Below are 21,025 nucleotides of genomic sequence, written 5' to 3'. Positions count from 1 at the left end.
AATCATTAAATTCCTTATGACTCACATTCCTAATAAACATGCTGAAATCTAATCACATAGAATAAACATTACTATAACTACATTTTTGTAAATTGAGTTTTTCTCCGCAGGTTCCTAGTTTAATTAACACTACAACAAGCACCACAACAGGTGCTACTACAACTGTTTGTTTTAATCGCTTTCATACAAATCACTGGTACAACGGCTGATTATGTCTTTATAAACACTTACAGTAATTTTTCGCTCTGTTACTCGCACACTGCCATGTTACGATATTGAAACACTTTGGCTCGAACACATAATTTGAAAAACTATAAATTTTAATGCTTCTATGACAGACACACCTACATTTACACACTTATTCGAGTGTGATTAGCTTTGGTGGTAGCTCACCTGATAGAGAGTTGGACTTTGGACACAGAGGACCGCAGTTCAAGCACGAAAGCTGACACGTGAGACGAAAGGGTCATAGAAGCGACACATAATGACGTGGTTGCTTCGGAAAATGTGCTGTTTATGTTGCATTTGCGACAAGAACACTATCAGTTATATTTAGGCGTTGGTACAGGGTAACTTAACAGATTCACCTTATAATCTCGTCTGATTATAACATCATTTCACTCCCTTTTGGTGCCCCCTGCTGGATATTTCACTGGGAAACTGCATCTAAACATGTAATACAGCATGTTATTTTGGTTTGCAAAAATGTTGCCGTGGTCAAGAAAACAAACAAACAAACAAACAGAAGGCTTTGCCTTAATAAATTTAGAATTGTAGTCATCCTCTGAGTGCACTGGGACAATTTTGACACTCTAAAACATTAGGGTTTTTTAGCAACTGCTATATACGAACCATAAACAGTGTATGCAAGATTATCACTCTGTTGATAATATCAAATTATGTATTTTAGATGTTGTTATTGCTTGGCACTTAGTGTTTGGTACTGAGATCATGTTCGGAGTATACATTTTCCCAACCCTGAAATTGCTACCAGGTTCTCATGAAAATGTGATCATGGTAGGAATCTAACACACATCTTTGTTGTGGGATGAGAATACATGCCTCATATTTGAAAGTTTTTTTTGCAGAATGGTGTGTTTTTCACAGCTCATCCAATCTATTTGGGATATAGAACTATTTTGGAAGGTCATGTGTTTGTTCAGTGTTGTGGTAGTTATGTTGACTCAGCTCGCAGCATGAATTGGTAGCTTTAATTCATATTTCCCAGAAGCATCAACTGCAGTAAGATTTCCTAAATGTGCACGCAAAAAAAAAAAAAAAAAATGGTTTGAGAAATGAAGTAAATCATGTATTTATTCTTCACCGTGACCTTGCGATAACATTGTCATATGAGGATGTGTTGTCATGATTTCCGATGGCATGCTAAAACAATACAATAATCTATCACATCATTCACTACTGCACTAATGCAATCTATATGTTCTGTTGTACATTTAAATCATTTTACAATAATAATAATTAATTATGCTCAGTTCAGACACATTTTAATGAGTGAGAGATTCTGTCTTTTGGAACTTATGAATAAAAGATTTCCCCTTCACAGAATTTGTTCAAATGATTCTCTCTGCATTATTTCCATGTGTTGTTGACCAACAAACACCTCCCCTCTGTAGCATTGCAATAAGACAGCCTCCGCATCTTGGCTCTGGATCCTTAGATCCTCGGGAATCATTGCGAACAATCCCTGGCCACGCATCACCATCACTATGGCAACCACAGCCCTCATCCTGGTCATGGCTGTCTTCAATATGGTATGTCAATCGCAATGATCCAGGAAATTTCATATGGATGTTTTTGTGCTTATGGTTATACAAATCAGACACTGAGACATTTCCTAATTGGATCACACACATTTACATTAAAGGAATTGATCGCAGTGGGCTGACATGCATTATTGTGTAGATTCTTGGCAGAGAATGTGTGTCCATCTGCACCCTGGCTGTACAAAGCTGTTTGGTCTCCAGATTTGGCCATTCCACTCATGGCATATGTCCCTGTTTGTAAACAAACATGAAGCAAATTTGTCACTTTCAAAATTGTATCTTTCTGTCTGTGGTGGGCAGCAGAAAATCATCTGATTTTTCTAATGAATGATATGATGGCTAAATCCTTCAAAAGAGAATGACAATTAGTAAAATTGTGTATAAGTTGTTCTTAAACAGTTGATTTATTACAGTATGTTAATTTGTTTTTCAACAAAGCTGAAACAACAACCCCTGTCTTCTATTGGTCGGCCAAACAAATAGCTCCACCCTAACATCACGCCATTAGTTGAGCCAATGTTTTTGTTTCTGGCTGGTCAGGATGCTCAAACAAACAGAGCAATGTTTTTACATTTACAACAACACAGGGAAATCAACCTACAGATAGCTTACTTATAGTTGTCTTAGAAAGAAGAAAGTATTGTAACATCCAAATAATAACACTTCAGGTTTAAGAATAGATCGGTTGAGCCACAGATCACTGTTAATATTTGTCATTTTCAAAATCTATATATGAAAGCTCTTGTCCTGTAAATAAGATTAATTGCATAATTTTTGTAGCACAAGGAATAAATCATTTTTAAAGCAAAAGGGGTAACTTTACAGCATTTATTAATATTGGTTACAGTTAATTTCAACATAGATTAATACACTTTTAAAATTAAAACAAACACACAAGTACATCACGGTCTTTGTTTACAAAGAGGCTGTAGCCGTTAAAAAACGAGTGAGTAAAAAATAACCACATTTTAACGTTTTGAATCACAATACACTAAATATAAAGGGGGAAAAACACTTACTCGTGCTGTGCATCCCAAGATAACTGCATTCAAAAATATAAATAAAATCCAGAGGCTTCCGAATCGTTGTATTCATTATTGTTCACCTCAGTAATTCAGGCTTGAAATGTCTCGAACACAACCTTGAATTCGCCGTTATTCCCCCTCATTTGAAATGTAAATTCAAGCCAGCTGACCCATAACCAAGGAAGTTTGGGTTAAGGAATGATGGTCTTGAAGGAAAATAGACGAAATTACACCTTGCCATCTTCACCAACATGCGATTGACGCTTTGTTCAACTCTACACAAGGTTGTGATATTTATAAGAAAGGGGTGGGGTTTAAGCTGACTAAATGATTGGAGAAGTCCTGCATATGTCACCAGAGAGAAGTCTGTCATTTCACCGGAAGATCGAGTTATTACATATTGATTAAAGATTAGGAGGTCAAAAATAAAATAAACACTTGTATAAAACATATGCATGGATTAATCGTTCACAATAAGATCAATAACATGCATTTAGAAAATAGATAGCGTGAATTTTCATTATATGCTGACTGACTAAAAGTTGTACATATTAATGCATTACACATTACAGTGATCAAAATTAATAAATGCTGTGGAAAAAATATTGTTAATTGTTCGCGCATTATAGTGTTGCGTTCGAGTCCGAGTCTTTAAACAATCGAGTCCGAGGGGCCAAGCCGAACTCAAGACAGAGTCCATAACGGGCTGAGTCCGAGTTGAGTCCGAGTCCAAATGAGTCTGTTCATGAACCTGAATTAAAATTGTAACCATAAACTCAACATTTTAAACTTCACAACTAAGAAAAACAGTTTGTCAATATAAATGTAACAAAAACACCTCTGTTGCATTTCAAGTATACATTTTATGATTAGTATCCTGCTGAACAGACTTCAAAGTGGTTTCAGAATGAAAGCATATGCTTTAGGTGTATGAAGACAAAATTGTCCTTCAACACAATTCTTATTGCGTTCTGTTGACATTTAAATTATTTGTTGCTTTTTCTCCTCCACTCAAACATAGACTAAAGAAAGTGAAAGCTGTGTTAGTCATTACAACCAAGGTTATTATGTTTCAAATTTTAATTTAGTTTTTATTTCTACTTCATTTCTATTTGTCAATTCAATTGAATTTAGTTTTATTTAAAATTATCCCTATCTAAAGAAATAAAAGTCTATACTGAGATTTCTTTCTGAATCTTTTTTCTCTATCTGCCGACTGATTTGGGAAAATACAGACTGCACAAATGAGTCAACACAGTAGTAATTAGCACTCGCTAAGAAGTTACATCTCACGATTTGACTGCAAATGTTGGCTGCACAAATGCCACATGCAATCTTACCAGTTGTCAGGTCCCGTGTCATGTGAAACTGCCTTGTTTAGTTTCTATTACACTAGATACATACCCATCTATATGTTTTCGTCGTGCCAGCCACCTCGGTAGACGATGTTATACAGTAGTCTCTGTAGTAACTTTCAAGCTTGGTTGACTGATGAGTGTGCCTGTGCACGTGCGTATGTGTGTGTGTATGCGTGTGTCTGCTTAAACAGTGAAACAACTCTGGCTACATCTACGACTTCAGGGGCTAATACAGCTGCATGCAGACAGAGATGTGTTCATTCATTAAATTTTTTCATTGCATCACAAATGTCATGGACTCAGTTGGACTCTGAAAAAAATCCCAAGTCCCAAATGCTCGAGTCTGAGTCAAGTACTAGTAAAAATACATATGAGTCCATGACAAGTCCAAGTCCATTAAAACTGGACTCGTGACTCGGACTCAAGTCCGAGTCCAAACTCAAGTACCCCAACTCTAGTGCATGATACCTAATGCATTAATTAATGTTAACGTATGGAACCTTATTGTAAAGTGTTACCACCAAAGCTTTCATTTTATATATATATATATATATATATATATATATATATATATATATATATATATATATTATTATTATTATTATTATTCTTTTTTTGCAGTTCTTTGTAGAAGACAACCTAACATCCACAGATGCCATTTATAATAAATCAAATGAGACACTTCTTCTCCCTGATGGACAATCCATATCTTACCTGGACAAAAACACCTACTACCTTCCTGTGAGTTCATTAGTTTTACATGTCCTCATTGTCATTTTTTATCAAATCAAACATCTAGTCATGGGTAAAAGTCACATTTTCATCTTTTTAGCTCATAATAACACCTGGGGACATTTGAAGTTTTTCTCTTTTTAACTCTTTTTGCTAAATATTTAGATATTCTCTATTGATATTTTCCCCATTTCATGTCAAGGTCATCTTTCATACTTAATCTCTTGATTAGCATGGTTGATGTTATTATAGTATTATGGTCACATCTTTAATACAGTAACAGTTTTTCATTTAGGAATTTAGTTTCACCATGTTAAAATCTTTTCTGATACAGAACATTATGCCTCTTTTCTTAACTTTGTTATTCTTTAAAAAGAAAATTATGTTGACCAGTTTAGAACATTTACCACTGTTTCCACTGTTACTTATATGCAAATCAGTGTAATATTTAAGTGCAGTTTACTTGATTAAAAATAGGAAGTCTTTTAGGGGCTTAAAATTTGCCAAGAGGAATTCATTTCTAAGCTTTGAAGAAGACTTGCATCTTAATCTTGCAGAGACAGAAGTCAAATTCTTCCAGACATTTAGCTTTGGGCAAATGCAATTTAGCCTGAAGAACAAGCCTTAGGCAAAAGTTATCACAGTCTAGTAGTGTCACGGTTCTGGTAAGCCTGCAGGTTTGTTTTAAGTTGTGTCATTTTCTCTCCCTCGTGTTTCGCAGGCGCGTTCGACTGGCATGATCGGTGTTTCCATGGGAACGTTCATTGTTCTCAGGGTGGTGCCGATCGTTCCACTGATTGCTTGTCGAGCAACACCGGTTCCAGCCTGATGGCACTTCCTACATATGCCTTCATGTTTCTCTGTTTCTCCTGAATTCCAGCTAAAACAATAATGACTCTTCCTAATTTATCTTTAATTTGTCTGAGACATTTGAATTATAGATGTTTACTTATCAGTGTAATGACTCCCCTGCTCTTACTTGAGCCAGCACTAAAGAAAACATGTCCACCCCAAAATGTTCAGCTTCCTGCGGGGAAAGATGCGTTTCTTGAAGAAACACTATATCATAATTCTTATGCTTAAGAAGAGAAATAACCTTTTTATTGGGTGCCCCAATCCACTCATATTAACATTTGACATTTTGACATATAAGAAAAAATAGATTGTGTGTCAAAAACTAAATTATAAAGACCACATTCCAACATTAGTGCAACAATCAAACCCCGAACTTCCCCCAGAACCAAACAAACAGAAAAAAGAAAAACGTGCGCATTAACCCCACGCACAACAGCGCCAACTAGCATCCATCCCTCTAAACTCAAACAGTCCATGTACGCCTACGAGAACCCCTGCAACAACTTTGCTGTCAGATTGCTCAAGTCCAGTGTTTCTATACAAATTTTGTGAGACAGAATTACACAACAAAAGATAATCTATAAAATAAACTCCAGCCAATAGGTGGAATAAACACAAAGAGCATGTAGATTCATCCACAAAACTGTCCCAAAGGTGTGTTACTCCACAAAACAAAGTCCAGCCGCTAGGCAGAACCAGCACAAAAGAAAGAAAACAAGGCATTCAGTTTCTTCGAACAGTCCAACGAATGTTCAGTGAGCCGGCCCACTCGGCTGCAGCATGAGTGCAACAAATGACCTAATAACTCCAATGTCTTTCAAGAAATACTCCACAAAACAAACTCCAACCAACAGGAGGCATAAGTACAAAGAGCATGCAGATTCATCCACAAAACTGTTCTGAAGGAGTGTTACTCCACAAAACAAACTTCAGCCGCTAGGTGGAACCAGCACAAAAAGAAAACAAAAAGGTGCTCTGTTTCCTTGAACAGTCAAGTGAATGTTCAGTGAGCCGGTCCATTCAGCTGCAACGTGAGTACCACAAGATAACTTACTCACTCCACTGACTTTATGAAGGACATCACTTGCTGTGGGCATGTGAATGTTTTATGGCCATCCTTAGCATCTATTCTCAATTTGGCCGGGAATGTCAGTGCAAAAGCGAACTTCTGTTGATGTAAAAGTTTCTTGCATTCCTTGAATCGATCACGCTTCTCTCTTGTCGAATTCTCAAAGTCTGGGGACAAGAAATCCTGTAGTTTTTCCAAGAAAGCCTTCCTTTACGCCTCGCCTCGTGTAACACAAGATCTTTATTGGATGATCTCAGAAATTTGTCCAGAATTGATCGGGGCCTACCTCTCTCCACAACTCGCCAAGAAGGAACCCTGTGAGCTCATTCGATTTCCATCTTATGGCCTGTTATGTCAAGCAGACTCGGAAGGAGCCCGTCCAGGAATTTCACCTTATCCTGACCTTCTTCGGCCTCAGGAATTCCAACAATACGGACATTATTCTGCCGGATACGGTTCTCCATGTCCTCCAACTTCTCCCAGACACGCTCCAAATCCACCTTGGTCGCTAGCAGATTAGCAGATAACTCTCTCTCCGATGAATCCAGATAATCGATCCGTTTCTCGATATCCCCCACTCTTGTAACCACCTCAGAGAATTTTGTCTCAATGGCAGTGATCGATCGACGTATCACAGCTAGATCCTCCAAGTCAGCAACGACTTTCATCAGCCGACATGTTCAACATCTCTCTCTGCAATTCCCTCATTTCTCCGACTAAATCGACTCCCTGGCTCTGGGCCTGTTTGGGGGTGTCAGCATGAGCACATAAGTGTCTTTTAATGTCTCCAGAGCCCAAGAATTTTGAATTCTTTGAAATATTGCCTCCTAGAACAGTTATGGAACAGAGTGTATCAAATCTCACCGGTTTATGTAATTAAAAGTGTTAAAACTAGCAAAGTGTGCAGAGCTCGCCGTTCACACGTCCAGTCCTCGCATGGCGTCACCGACTCCAGCGGTCATCACTTTTTTGTATTACAGGCAAAATTACAGGCATCTCATTTGAAAGAAGACACTTAGGAGTTTGTTGTCCAAAAGTCAGAATTGATTAAAGTAATAATGAAAACTCACAATAGAAACTCAAGTACACTAAAATATGCTTAAATACTATGTACTTTACGTATTTTGATATTATCAAGATATTTATGGAATCAACATATTTATGACTCTTGTGTTTCTCTGCTGTTAGTATTTTATATACAGTTGCATCCTGGGCCTGATGTCCTGCTCAGTGTTCCTGAGGATCAACTATGAGCTGAAGATGCTCATCATGCTAACAGCAGTGGTGCTCTACAACGTCATCATACTTGAAACACATGCATCACTGCTTGACGAGTACAGCAAATTCCTTTACAAAACAGAAATCCTGGAGAGGTGAGAACCTGTTATATAGTGTTATAAATGTTTCATTTAGTAGGAAACCATATGAGTTGGCTCATTCAAAAATGTACTTTTACTCCCCTAGAGAATAAATTAAACAAACGAACAATGTTATTGCAATTTTTCATAAGTTTAACTTATTAACTTACCTAAACCTAACCATAAAGTCTAACTGCTTATCCAAACACTAAACCTAACCATGATTTTTATAGGAAAGTAACTTTTGTGTTGAATGGAAAAAAGCAAACATCAGGAAGCCTATTACAGGTTACTGACATACAGTACATTTATATTGCATAAGTAAAAATTGAATAATTAACAGATTTTTTTTTTTACTGATGTTATCTTTCTTAAAATAAAGTGTTATATAGGAGTTTAGCTTAAATGTGATGCCTGTATTGTATCTGTTTATTGATTGATTGGTCTGTGTTGGAATAAAAGCTGTACCTTTTCATATGAGCCAAGTTGTACTATATCTTACAATTTTGCCATCTCATCCAAACTAATAATTTTTTTTTACTTATCACACATTATACATATACAGTGAAATTCTTTTTTTTTTCCCCCCCACATATCCCAGCTAAGCTGGGGTCAGAGTGCAAGGTCAACCATGATATGGCACCCCTGGAGCAGATAGGGTCAAGGGCCTTGCTCAAGGGCCCAACAGCAGCATGTTGGTGGTGCTGGGGCTTGAACTCCTGACCTTCTTATCAGTAACCCAGAGCCTTAACCACTGAGCTACCACTGCCCCTATGCTCATAAATTATTACAAGTTGTCATGAGACTATGTTGGTTTAGACATTTGATAACAGTCCCCATTAACCTCTTGCATGTTATTTCTTTGTTTGAGATATCATTCAATAATGAACACATAATTTAACACAAATTTTGACTCAAAAATTAACATTGTCATCATTTACATCGTTTGACTTTCTGTCTTCCAATGAACACAAAAGGAGATGTTTTGAAGAATGCTGATGCTGCTCTTTTAGTTTCCATTGATTCCTCTGACTTTTATGCACTGAAAAAATGCTTTGAATTTACATGATTTAATCATGTACATCGGTTTCACATGAATCAATTACGTTACATCAACATATATTTTCCTCTTAGTTTAGATAATTTATTCTGTTTCAGAAAACATAATTTGTTTGCGTAATTTCAACATAATGGATTAAAGTTATTTTTAAATGACCCAATTAAGTAGCCACAAAGTTATTTTATGTGTGTGCCTAACATGATTCATCTCCTCAGTTTAACATAATATCTTCGAGTCACATTACTGATTTATATTGTAATGTTCCCTATCTGTCACTCACTCGAAGTTGTGTCGATGTAGTGACACTAGGGGTCACTCTTGGGAGCCCCAAACCCCAATGAATATTGGCGAGTGGAATTTGCATGCCACTCCCCAGGACAAACGGGTATAAAAGTTGCTGGTGTGCAACCACTCATTCAGATTTTTTCTTCGGAGCCGAGCAGTGTTGATGTATTCCACTGCCAATCCATTCACCTCTGAATGTCATCTCTGATGGCCAGTCCTATGTGGGGTATGTGGAACGAGGTAAGTGCTTTAATGTCTCTCCCTATACAGCGAGATCGGGACACGAGGCCCCCCGACATAGCACTTTCCGCCCCGCTCCACCACGAGACCCGTTCCACGGGTATGTCAGCAGCGGTTGTCCCCTTGGTGCCCCTCGCCTAGAGTTTGGAGGTGTGGTTAATGCTCTCCAACCCGTCACGATGGCTGGCCAGGACAATCAGACTCGGCTATGCAATTCAGTTTGCCAGGCGCCCGCCCAGGTTCAGCAGCATCTGTTTCACCTCGGTAGGTAGCAAGAAAGCCGCTGCTCTACATGCGGAAGTCGCGGTCCTTCTGCAGAAGGTCCCTCCAGCCGAGATGAAGAGCGGCTTCTACAGCTCCTACTTCATCGTGCCCAAGAAAGGCGGTAGGTTGCGACCGATGTTGGACCTGCGGGCACTGAATCGGGCCTTGTACTGGCTTCCGTTCAGGATGCTTCCGCAGAAGCACATTCTATCGTGTGTCCGGCACAGAGATTGGTTTGTGGTGGTAGACCTGAAAGACACGTACTTTCATGTCTCGATCCTGCCTCGTCACAGACCGTTCGGTTTGTGGTTCGTTAGAGGCACCAGGAGGTTGAATCCTTCGGTTTGCCTTCGAGGGTCGGGCATACCAGTACAAGGTCCTCCCCTTTGGTCTGTCCCTGTCGCCTCACATCTTCACGAAGGTTGCAGAGGCAGCTCTTGCCCCGCTAAGGGAAGTGGGCATCCGAATCCTCAACTATCTCGATGACTGGCTGATCCTAGCTCACTCTCGAGATCTGTTGTGTGCACACTGGGACCTAGTGCTCACCCACATCAGTACATGCTTTGCATATCTATTTGGACCGCACGGAGAGCTTTAGACACTCCGAGCAGCTCTTTGTCTGTTTCGGGGGACAGCAGAAGGGGAACGCTGTCTCCAAACAGAGGATTGCCCACTGGATTGTGGATGCCACCGTGTTGGCATACCAGGCCCAGGGTGCGCCGTCCCCTTTGGGACTACGAGCGTACTCTACCAGGAGCGTAGCCTCCTCCTGGGCCTTGGCCAACAGCACCTCTCTAACAGACAGCTGTAGAGCAGTGGGCTGGGCAACACCCAATACCATCACAAGATTTTATAATCTCCGGGTTGAGCCAGTTTCGTCCCGTGTGTTGGTAGGTACAAACAGGTAAGGATGCGGGCAGCTGGCCAGGTGTACGGCTGGCACACAACCGCCTTTCCCCTTCTGAAGGGAAGACATGCGCTCTTTCATCCACGTGAGTTCCCGGATCTGTGAATCCTGGATTCCTCCCCCAGCACCTGCGGCAAGCAAATTCGGTGGAGGAATTCGACGCCAGGCCCAGTACTTGTGTCAGTATGCCCTGTTCAGGTCAGCCCCTGTACTGGGATAGGTGCTCCATATGCATTGGTTCCCTGTTGGTAACCCCATATGACATAATCTTCCATGGTACGGTCTCCCTGACGGTAGACCCGTGTCTCTGCCACCGGTTACCATGTTTGTAGAGCTCCATCCCCTACCACATACCACGGGGACTTCCTCCACATGCGATACTGCCGATAAAGAATCTGTAAGCCCACGTGATATATTTCCACACAATTACCTCCACTTCAGGCAGGGTGTGGTCTCCGCAGTGTCTTTTTCCAAGGACACCTACCGACACAAATACGTTTGGCCTCAGCTGGAATCAAGCGAGTTCTTTTTCCGGGAGATGAAAGAAGAGAAAAGGGTGAACCAGCTGGTGCGGCCTGTTCCCATTGTGGGCACGTCTGACCCCCTTTTATGCTTTACGACGTGCACGGGGTGTTGGGAAGGTTATGATGGGGCGGTGCACTTGTTACTTGGCACGCAGTGGCCTGCCTGCACCTGCACCGCCAATCCATGTAACACAGTTCAGCTGGTTGTGGCATTTCGTATAGGGACCCCTAGTGTCACTACATCGACACAACGTTGGGTGAGTGACAGATAGGGAATGTCTAGGTTAATGTCGTAACCCCCGTTCCTTGATGGAGGGAACGAGACATTGTGTCCCTCCTGCCACAACACTGAACTACCCGCTGTAATTGCCGGGACTCTGTCTCAGCTCTTCAGCACAAACCTGAATGAGTGGTTGCACATCAGCTCCTTTTATACCCGTATGTTCGGGGGAGTGGCATGCAAATTCCACTCGCCAATTTTCATTGGCCTTTTCTTAAAACATCAGAGGTGTTTGGGGCTCCCAAGAGTTAAACCTAGTGTCACTACATCGACACAACGTCTTGTTCCCTCCATCAGGGTACGGGGGTTACGACAGTAACCTAGGCGTTATGCTAGTTAGTTAACTTTTAGCTAGCAATAGCACACATTTGCATGCTAAATGCTAAGTATTATACAGCATGTTGTTTGTTTACTCGTCCTCAGCCTAAGAAAAAGCACCACTCTTCACCACAATTTGTAACAGAATTGGTTCTAAAACCCAAAATTACAACATTAAATACTATTAAGTCTCCCCTTTTATCATCTTGCTCAAAATACATAAAATAACATAAATTTCTAAATTTTTACTCTCTGAATCAAGTACCATGCAAAGCATGCTGGGAACTGCAAATGCCATGCCCAAATCTCCTTGCCTATGTTGTTGAATATAATTGATTGGTTCACATTCACCCTACATAATGTAATCTAGTAGAGCACAGAGAATTTACAGTTTAGAATTTAGAGAATCACATTTATCGAAAGCAAAGAAAACACCAAAACATATCATTGTTGATCACAAATAATATGATTTATTAAATTGGACAACCTGTGTTTTCCCTCTTTTTCAGTGTGTCATTTTGGTGCTCAACAGCCCCAGTTCCCATTCACTTTTAATATATGATATTAAGCTTGCGAGCTGAAATCGTAAGGATATAGACACCCAGGATATTTTTCAAAAATGTACTTTAAATCTTCTACAGAAGAGAGGAAGTCATACTTTGAAACAAGTTTTCATTTTTATTTTTTTTTATTTTTTTGGTGAACTATCCCTTTAAATTCAACAAGGAAAGACTCCATGCATGAAAGTTTATGTGTACAGCTGTATTTTTCTCTGTTTTCTTGTTTTAGGAAACATCTCCAAAGTCTTAGTCCCTGAACTTGTAGCTTTTGCATTATTGATCTTGAAGCTGAACACTCTCACAGCTAACTGTGCTCAGCTAAGGTCATCCGAAGTGACTTTCACAGACATCAACTCCTGTTTCCTTTGCTGTTCATTCTCTTTCTCTCTTCCCAAGAAGTAATTTTAAATTAAAGCAGGCCCATACAGAGTGAAAGGAATAATTTGGATCAGCTATGTTTGGCAGCAGTCCTTTCCAAAATCTCCTTATGCTTCTCTTTTGGTTTTGTCCAAGTCCAGGATTACCAATTTTCGTCTTGAAATCACAGATGGATGTTGAGAATAAAGTACAGTAAACCAGCATAGACACTTCCTGTTAATTGACATCTGGGGTGGTCATGGTCTGCAGGCCCTTCCTGAGCTACAGAAGACATGATTTGTCATAAAAAACAGCGATGCTGACAAGCCTTATCTTTCTGTCTCTCTCTCTCTCTCTCTCTCTCTCTCTCTCTCTCTCTCTCTCTCTCTCTCTCTTTCTCTCTCTCGTAAAAAAGGCCAGGAGTTCTGAAAGACTTGAAAACGATGGGCTCTGTGTCTCTCTTCATATTCTTTGTCACCTTGCTTGTTCTAGCTAGACAGGTGAGTCTTCTTTTCAAAAGCCAAATTTAAGTTATCTCATTCATAGATAACAAAAGTGACATTGGAATTTGAATATTATGTACATATTGTATGCATATTTCTTGGCATTTTTTTTTTTTTTTTTCAATTTCAGCAAAATTTAATTTAGTAATAAGCTCTCTTTGGATTTGTGGGTTTGAATTTGAATTTAATTGACCACGCACCACATGATGTTGAATTGGAATTTGAATTAAAGAGGAATTTAATGAATTGCAATTCATACAAATAACATCAACATCAAAATTTCATCATTACAATGTACACGTTTTTTGACAGAATATAAATTATCACATGCTCTTTTTATAGAATATACAGCATATTGTTAATATAAATTATATATGTATATGCATTATATATAATGCTTTTTCTCAACGTTTGTTTTCAGATTATACATAAATACTGACATCAAATATTTGCACAATCTGTTGTGAATATGTTGTCTAAATGTCTGCAAAGACAAAGTGTGAAATGCACCACTGTGTATGTTTCTATACATAGCAACATCATCCATCTTTGCTGTTTTGAGCAACAGCACTCAGAGGTGCAGGACAGTTGGGCTAGCCCACATTCACAGATCTATAGGAAGTGTTTTTCCCCAGTAACAGCCCACCCCTCACCCCAGATGTCTCTCCCCACAATGGGAGTGTAAATCTGAATTTGAAAACGAAACATTAAAATCAAGCAGCATTTAAATGTTACAATTATGACTGGATGATTGTAAATGATACCATTTATTACAAGGCTAATAACTAAATCAATAAATAAATGGAACTGAATTACTGATTTGAGTTGAAATTATTTTATAGGAGTGACTATTTGCACTTGGTGTAAATTGCACCTGCCACAAAGTGCGGCTGTTTGCACTTCAATAGTTTGCTGGAAACACAGAAATGAAAGACAAACAGCAATCTAGTGTTGCTGCAGTGGTGTGGGGGTAACAACAGTGTGGATTTGCTTTTCTTTGTGTGGACGACCCGCATTCGATTTTGCCTTTTGTTCCACTTTTTTCCAATCCTGTTTCCTGTCTCCATTCTTGATATTTCCTTTAATACTACTTATAATATTAAATAAAAATGGTTGATTTCCTTACAGTGATTTGGTCAAGGTGAAGGTCGGGAAGTTGAGACACAGGTTTGATTGGGGTAAAATTAACCATGGTTTTACTATAGTAATATTGTAGTATCCGTGTTTTTTGGTGGAAGCCATAGTTTTAATGCAATTAGCCGGTGTTACTACAGTAATATGGTGTTAATATAGTAACCACATTTAATTTTGTGTTTACTATGATTTTACTACAAAATAACATGGTGATACTATGTTTACTGTAGTAAAAACCATGGTTAATTTTTATAAGGGAAGGTTAGGTTTGGGTTTAAGGGTAAGGGTTGGTGTAGGGTCTCTGTGGGACTCTAAATAAACACAATAAATACACTGCAGTGATGCCCCTTTACTGTATTTTAGTATTTAATTAGGGGTACATATAGCCTCTGCCTTATTTTATTATGTGGAACTAGAAAGATGTAACTAGCACAGCTATGGAGGAAATCAGTTGCCTGGGAGAATGGTCAATTACAGCAGTATTTAGCTGTCATTATGTAAGAGATAATGTACAGTCAGCCGGTTGATACTGCAAATTATTACACAGGTCTTTGGAATATTTGATTCCGATTGGTCAATGGTGCCATGTATTGATCTGATATTTCTGAGAAACAACTGCACATCTGGGGATTAAGACATATCAGACCGATCATCCGGGTATTGCGAGTCATCTTTCCTATTTCTTGGATTATTCTGCAATCTCCACAAGTAGGCAAATAAAACAATTTCAACTCATTTCAGTGTTTCATGTCCATTTACTTATTTATTTATTTGGCAAGTAGTCTTTTTAAAAGCTACATAATGAGCAGTCAGATGGTTATTTTCACAAAATAAACACAGAACTCGCAAACTGGAGGTGCAAATCAGCTGTTCAGCCATTTCTTTATCCTCCCATAATAACACAATTTTAATATGTATAGTTGCATGTCTAAATACACGTCTACTAACCAAACAAATAAATAAATGGACATGAAATATAGGAATCATGTTATAATTTGAGAAGAAAGAAATCGGAAGTTGACGTTCTGATGTCTTGCTTTACTTCTGTAAACCGTTGTAAACAGCATTTAAATAATTCTTTCAGTATGATGAATGCATCTTAAATGACCTTGTATTTTTTGATTAGTTTGAAGTGATTATAAAACAGACTTTCAGAACCTGCAAATCACACTTTCCCTTATACGTAATTATTTTTAATGTAAAATAGTGATGTTGATAAAAAAAGGACATAGTATGCATCAACTATCCGAGTACATGATGAACATGAAGCACCTGTTCTTCATTATATTACTCAGTACTTGCTAATGTCAATATCAATCTTCTCATCGCCGTATATGCTATTGCACTGCTACTTTTACAAAAAAATGTGTGTTCATGCTATTGTGTATAACATGAACACACATTTTTTGGTAAAAGTAGCAGTGCAATAGCAGATAGGGCAGATGAAAAGATTGATATTCAGGGTCACTCTCTGCTGTCCTCGGGGTGTCTGTCCAGCCTCCCTTAGTCACATCATTTCAGACAGACGTGTTGATTTAATTCATATCTTCATTAGTCCCTCATGTTCACAGTATTGTAGAGCGACCACAGACACATCTCTGTTTATTAAAGGAATAAGGGTGTAGTTTTCTATACGTACTTGCAATAAATTTCAAGAGCCCTTGGTGCTGAGCTGTGATTCTTTGAACGCAGACAAATAAATAGACCTGTAATGTGGTTTATATTGGTGTATGAGGTTTACATTGATTCATTAGACAGTTATTTATCCTTTTTTAGCCACAAATTTAATGTCCCCAGAATTACACTGTCTCATAATATATGAAAGCATAAAATATGAAGGATAAAATATGAAAGCATCTCCCAAATGCATAAATGTAAATGGTAACGTACAGAGAAATGTGCTGATTATAAGGTGTTAAAGGAATAATTCTAAAAAATACATTCTGTTATCATTTACTCATCTTAATGTTGTTCCAACCCTGTATGGCTTTCTTTCTTCAGTGGAACACAAAAGGGTGACAACCAGGGGCGTAGATTTCCTGGGTGCGGGGTGTGGGGGTAGGGGGCGGGGTAACTCTTCTCAATAATCAAAACAAGCAAGTACAATCCCCAAACCCCAAAGTCTTACATATTTTAAACAACTTGAGGGTGAATAAATATGACAGAATTTTCGTTTTTGGGTGAACTATTCCCGTGAGAATATAATTTTCCTCTCATTATTTGGATATTCTCTGTGTGGTGTTTGTCACTGAATAAAGTGCAGTGACCTCCAGTCTCTTTAATTCTGTGTCCTCTTGTAACAGAATGAATATTACTGTAGGTTGGATTTCCTGTGGAAAAACAAGTTTAAGAAGGAGTGCGAGGAGATTGAGACCATGGAGAATCTCAATCGCGTTCTGCTGGAAAATGTTCTGCCAGCCCATGTTGCAGAGCACTTCCTGGCCAGGAACTGGAAGAACGAGGTGAGCATGTAGATCTAAGCTGAATCATACAGCATGTCATTTACTTACTGTCTGCCCTGTGAAGTATGCAAGGTAAGGTTGTAGGATGTTAGGAAGTTAGTTAGGTGATACATTGTAGTGTACACTGATGGTATAGATGATAATAGCACTGTACTTTAATTATACCATTGTACTGAATCATTACCATATTCATGTACACTGGTATTTACATTGTATTTCAAAGTCCAAAAAAATGGCACTTTTTAGTACCTTGTCCAAAAAACATGGTGTTACCTTGCGAATGTTACAATGTTAGTGTGCTCACAATCCCTTGCACTACACAAGTGGACTGATTCCCAATACTGGCATACTGGCTTACCTTATACTTAAAAGTAGTACTTAACTCTAGTACTTAACCAGCGCAAACATTTATTCTTAGAAGTACAGTATGTTATGTGATTAAATGAAAACCTGAGGTACACAATCCTGATCCTGGTCTGTTTCTCAATGTGCGTTCTTTTGTGTTCTTATGTTCTCGTGGACTCATTCGACGTCATCATCCACTGCCAAAGTTCAATTCCAATACACAAGAACACAAGTATACTGAGAATGCATGACCCGGATGTGTTCTTGATCAGGCCGAATATCGAGGCTGCATCAGATGGTGACTTGTGAGCAAGAACCCAGTATTACAGTGGCAGACGAAGGACATTTACTAGTCCTGCAAAACCTCACTGGTGTGATGATAATAATGCTGTCACTGGTGTGATAATGCCAGTAGTTCTCTCACAGCCTCAAATGAGCTGTGACGGTTAACTGCACAACAGAAAGATTGCAGCACATCTCAAAGCTTGCAATAGATGCGTTCTACGTCCTCTTGTCCTTCCGAGTGGTCAAGGTGGCTTGACAAGATCGGTCTGCTCAAGAATGCAAGTCCGTTCTTTACATTCTTAGAATTGAGAAACACCCCTGGAGATCTGCCTTTCTGCAGAGTTTATCACCAATTATCACCAACACCTGAACCAGCTAATCAAGGTTTTAAGGTTCACTTTATAATAGTAAGGTGATGTGTTAGGGTAGGGTTGGAACCAAACTTTGCAGTCAGATATATCTCCAGGAACAGGTTTGAGCATCCCTGCTTTAGAGGTAAATCCATTGAAGGTACACTGTTTATATAATGGCTTCTTTTTGTTATTTTTGAAAGTCAGTCATCAGATATTTATGCCTCCTTTTCCTCTGTGAATGACAGGATCTGTATCACCAGTCATATGACCTGGTGTGTGTGATGTTTGCTTCTATCCCGGACTTCAAAGAGTTCTACACAGAATCAGACGTAAACAAAGAGGGACTTGAGTGCCTCAGACTACTCAACGAAATCATTGCAGACTTTGATGAGGTAATGTGTTGTTTCTTCAAGTATTTCGTAGAAATTGTTTATTTTATAAATCTCAAATTTTAAATTATTCAACAAACTTTTAACTTAGTGTTCAAATTCTGCTCTCTTAGCTGTGACATTACTCATGTATAAACATGCTAAAGTACATGTTTTGTCCACAAGACTTCCATTATATCAAAAAGCTTTGTCATTGCAGTAATGCAGCCCTTCTTCACAAAGCAATTTAATGTTTTTTGTTATGTGTACTTTGGTATGGTTATGGAATTATCTACTCTTCCCTATATAGTTGCTTTCTAAGCCAAAGTTCAGTGGAGTGGAAAAGATAAAGACTATTGGAAGCACATATATGGCAGCCACTGGGCTAAATGCAACTCCGGGCCCAGAGTATATACAGGTATGTATTTACAGTATATGATGCTAACTATACAGTATTTTTCCTGCTGTCTATTGTTCTATCATGCTAGCTATCATTCTATCATTCTTTCATTCTATTTAACATTCTATCGTGCTATATATTTTTCTATTGTGGTAACTATTGTGCTAGCTATCATTCTATCATTCTAACATTCTATTGTGCTAGCTATCGTTCTATCATTCTATTTAACATTCTGTCATGCTACATATTTTCCTATCATGCTAACTTTCATGCTAGTTATTGTTCTATCATTCTTTCATTCTATCTAACATTCTACCATGCTAGCTATCATTCTGTCATTCTATTTAACATTCTGTTGTGCTTCATATTTGTCTATCATGCTATCTATCATTCTATCATTCTTTTATTCTATCTAACATTCTATTGTGCTACATATTTTTCTTTCATGCTAACTATTGTGCTAGCTATTGTTCTATCATTCTATCATGCTAGCTATCGTTCTATCATTCTATTTAACATTCTATCATGCTACATATGCGGATGGCTGCCTCGGTGTGGAGCGCTTCTATTGTTTTGTTGTTTTTGTTTGTTTGTCCTGTGTTTAGTAATCTTTTTTCAGTCAGTTTTACCAGAGACGAACTGCTGAACATTCGACAGCATACACCAGTCAATCTTTTCCCGGATTTTGAATATTCGGACGTTTTGTTTGACATTTTAGTCGGAGGCATGGCTGTGTTGTTTCAATGCGCTAGGAGACGCAGGCGTGGAAGACGAGCAGGAGCGCTGGTCAGGCTCCGACGGCGCAGCTTTCGAACAACGCTACCGAGTATTCATCTAGCAAATCTCCGCTCTCTCCTAACAAAACGGATGAATTACATCATCTCACCTGCACAAACAAGGACTTTTCACAGAAACCTGGCTGAGTGAAGCCATTCCAGACAGCGTGTTACATCTGCCGGTCTTTCAGCTGTTCAGAGCAGATTGCATCACGGAGTTTACGGGGAAAATGAGAGGTGGTGGAACATGCTTTTACATCAGTGAAAGTTGGTGTACAGATGTAACAACGTTAAAGAGGATGTGCTGTCCTAATTTGGAAGTGCTCTTTATTAACTGTAAGCCTTTCTACTCGCCCTGAGAGTTTTCCTCGTTTATTCTGGTGAGTGTGTATATCGCACCAAATGCGTGTTTGAACACAGCGCTGCAGCAGCTGGCTGATCAAATCACAGACACAGAACAACAATACCCGGACTCAGTTATTATTATTCTTGGAGATTTTAACAAAGCAAATCTCACACGTGAACTGCCCAAATACAAACAGCACATTACATGCCCAACCAGAGACAGAAATATACTGGATCATTGTTACACAACAATAAAGGATGCATATCGCTCTGTCCCTAGAGCAGCTTTGGGACTATCTGATCACTGTCTGGTTCATCTTCCAACCTACAGACAGAAATTAAAATCTGCTAAGCCTGTATTAAGGACTGTAAAGGGATGGACCAAAGTAGCAGAGCTGGAACTACAAGCCTGCTTTGACTGGACTGATTGGAGTGTTTTTGAGGTTGCAGACACCAATCTGGACGAGCTCAAAGATACTGTTACATCATATATCAGTTTCTGTGAGGATATGTGCATTCCTACTAGGACTTATTTAACAACAACAAACCATGGTTTACAGCTTCGTCATGCCAAAGAGGATGCTTACAGAGTTGGGGATAAAGTCTTGTACAATCAGGCCAGGAACACACTGAATAAGGGAATCGGAGTGGCTAAAAGAAGATACTCTGAGAAGCTGAAAAACAAGTTTTCAGCTAACAACCCTGCATCAGTGTGGAGTGGCATGAAACAACTTACGAATTACAGGACTCCTACCCCCAACCCTGTGGTGGACCAACAACTGGCTGATGACCTGAATGTGTACTACTGTAGATTTGAAAGGCCCAATCTCACACCCCACACCCACTCTGACCTTCACTTCACACAAACACCAACACCTCCTGCAACCCCCCTCCTCCCCCCTCCTACTGCTACTCAACCTGCACTTAAGATCTGTGAAGATGATGTGAGCCATGTCTTTCGACAGCAAAGGAAAAGGAAAGCACAGGGCCCAGATGGCATTTCACCTGCATGTCTTAGATCCTGTGCTAACCAGCTGGCCCCCATCTTCACAGAGATCTTCAATAGATCACTGGAGCA

General features: G+C 39.1%; 1 protein-coding gene across 1 annotated transcript in view; it reads left to right on the top strand.

Annotated features, from left to right (window-relative positions):
- Positions 1-21,025, top strand: part of LOC127453613 (adenylate cyclase type 2-like) — a 221,925-nt gene that overhangs the window by 192,777 nt on the left and 8,123 nt on the right. The window contains exons 16-22 of the mRNA XM_051720118.1: positions 1,635-1,772; positions 4,789-4,908; positions 8,012-8,196; positions 13,392-13,476; positions 16,917-17,075; positions 18,304-18,450; positions 18,737-18,844. Coding sequence (XP_051576078.1) covers positions 1,635-1,772; positions 4,789-4,908; positions 8,012-8,196; positions 13,392-13,476; positions 16,917-17,075; positions 18,304-18,450; positions 18,737-18,844 — 942 coding nt within the window. The remainder of the gene's footprint in view (positions 1-1,634; positions 1,773-4,788; positions 4,909-8,011; positions 8,197-13,391; positions 13,477-16,916; positions 17,076-18,303; positions 18,451-18,736; positions 18,845-21,025) is intronic.

This window comes from Myxocyprinus asiaticus, chromosome 16, assembly GCF_019703515.2.
Source record: "Myxocyprinus asiaticus isolate MX2 ecotype Aquarium Trade chromosome 16, UBuf_Myxa_2, whole genome shotgun sequence".
Classification (NCBI taxonomy): domain Eukaryota; kingdom Metazoa; phylum Chordata; class Actinopteri; order Cypriniformes; family Catostomidae; genus Myxocyprinus; species Myxocyprinus asiaticus.
The sequence above is the reverse complement of the archived record's forward strand: the minus strand, read 5'-3'. Positions and strand labels throughout refer to the sequence as shown.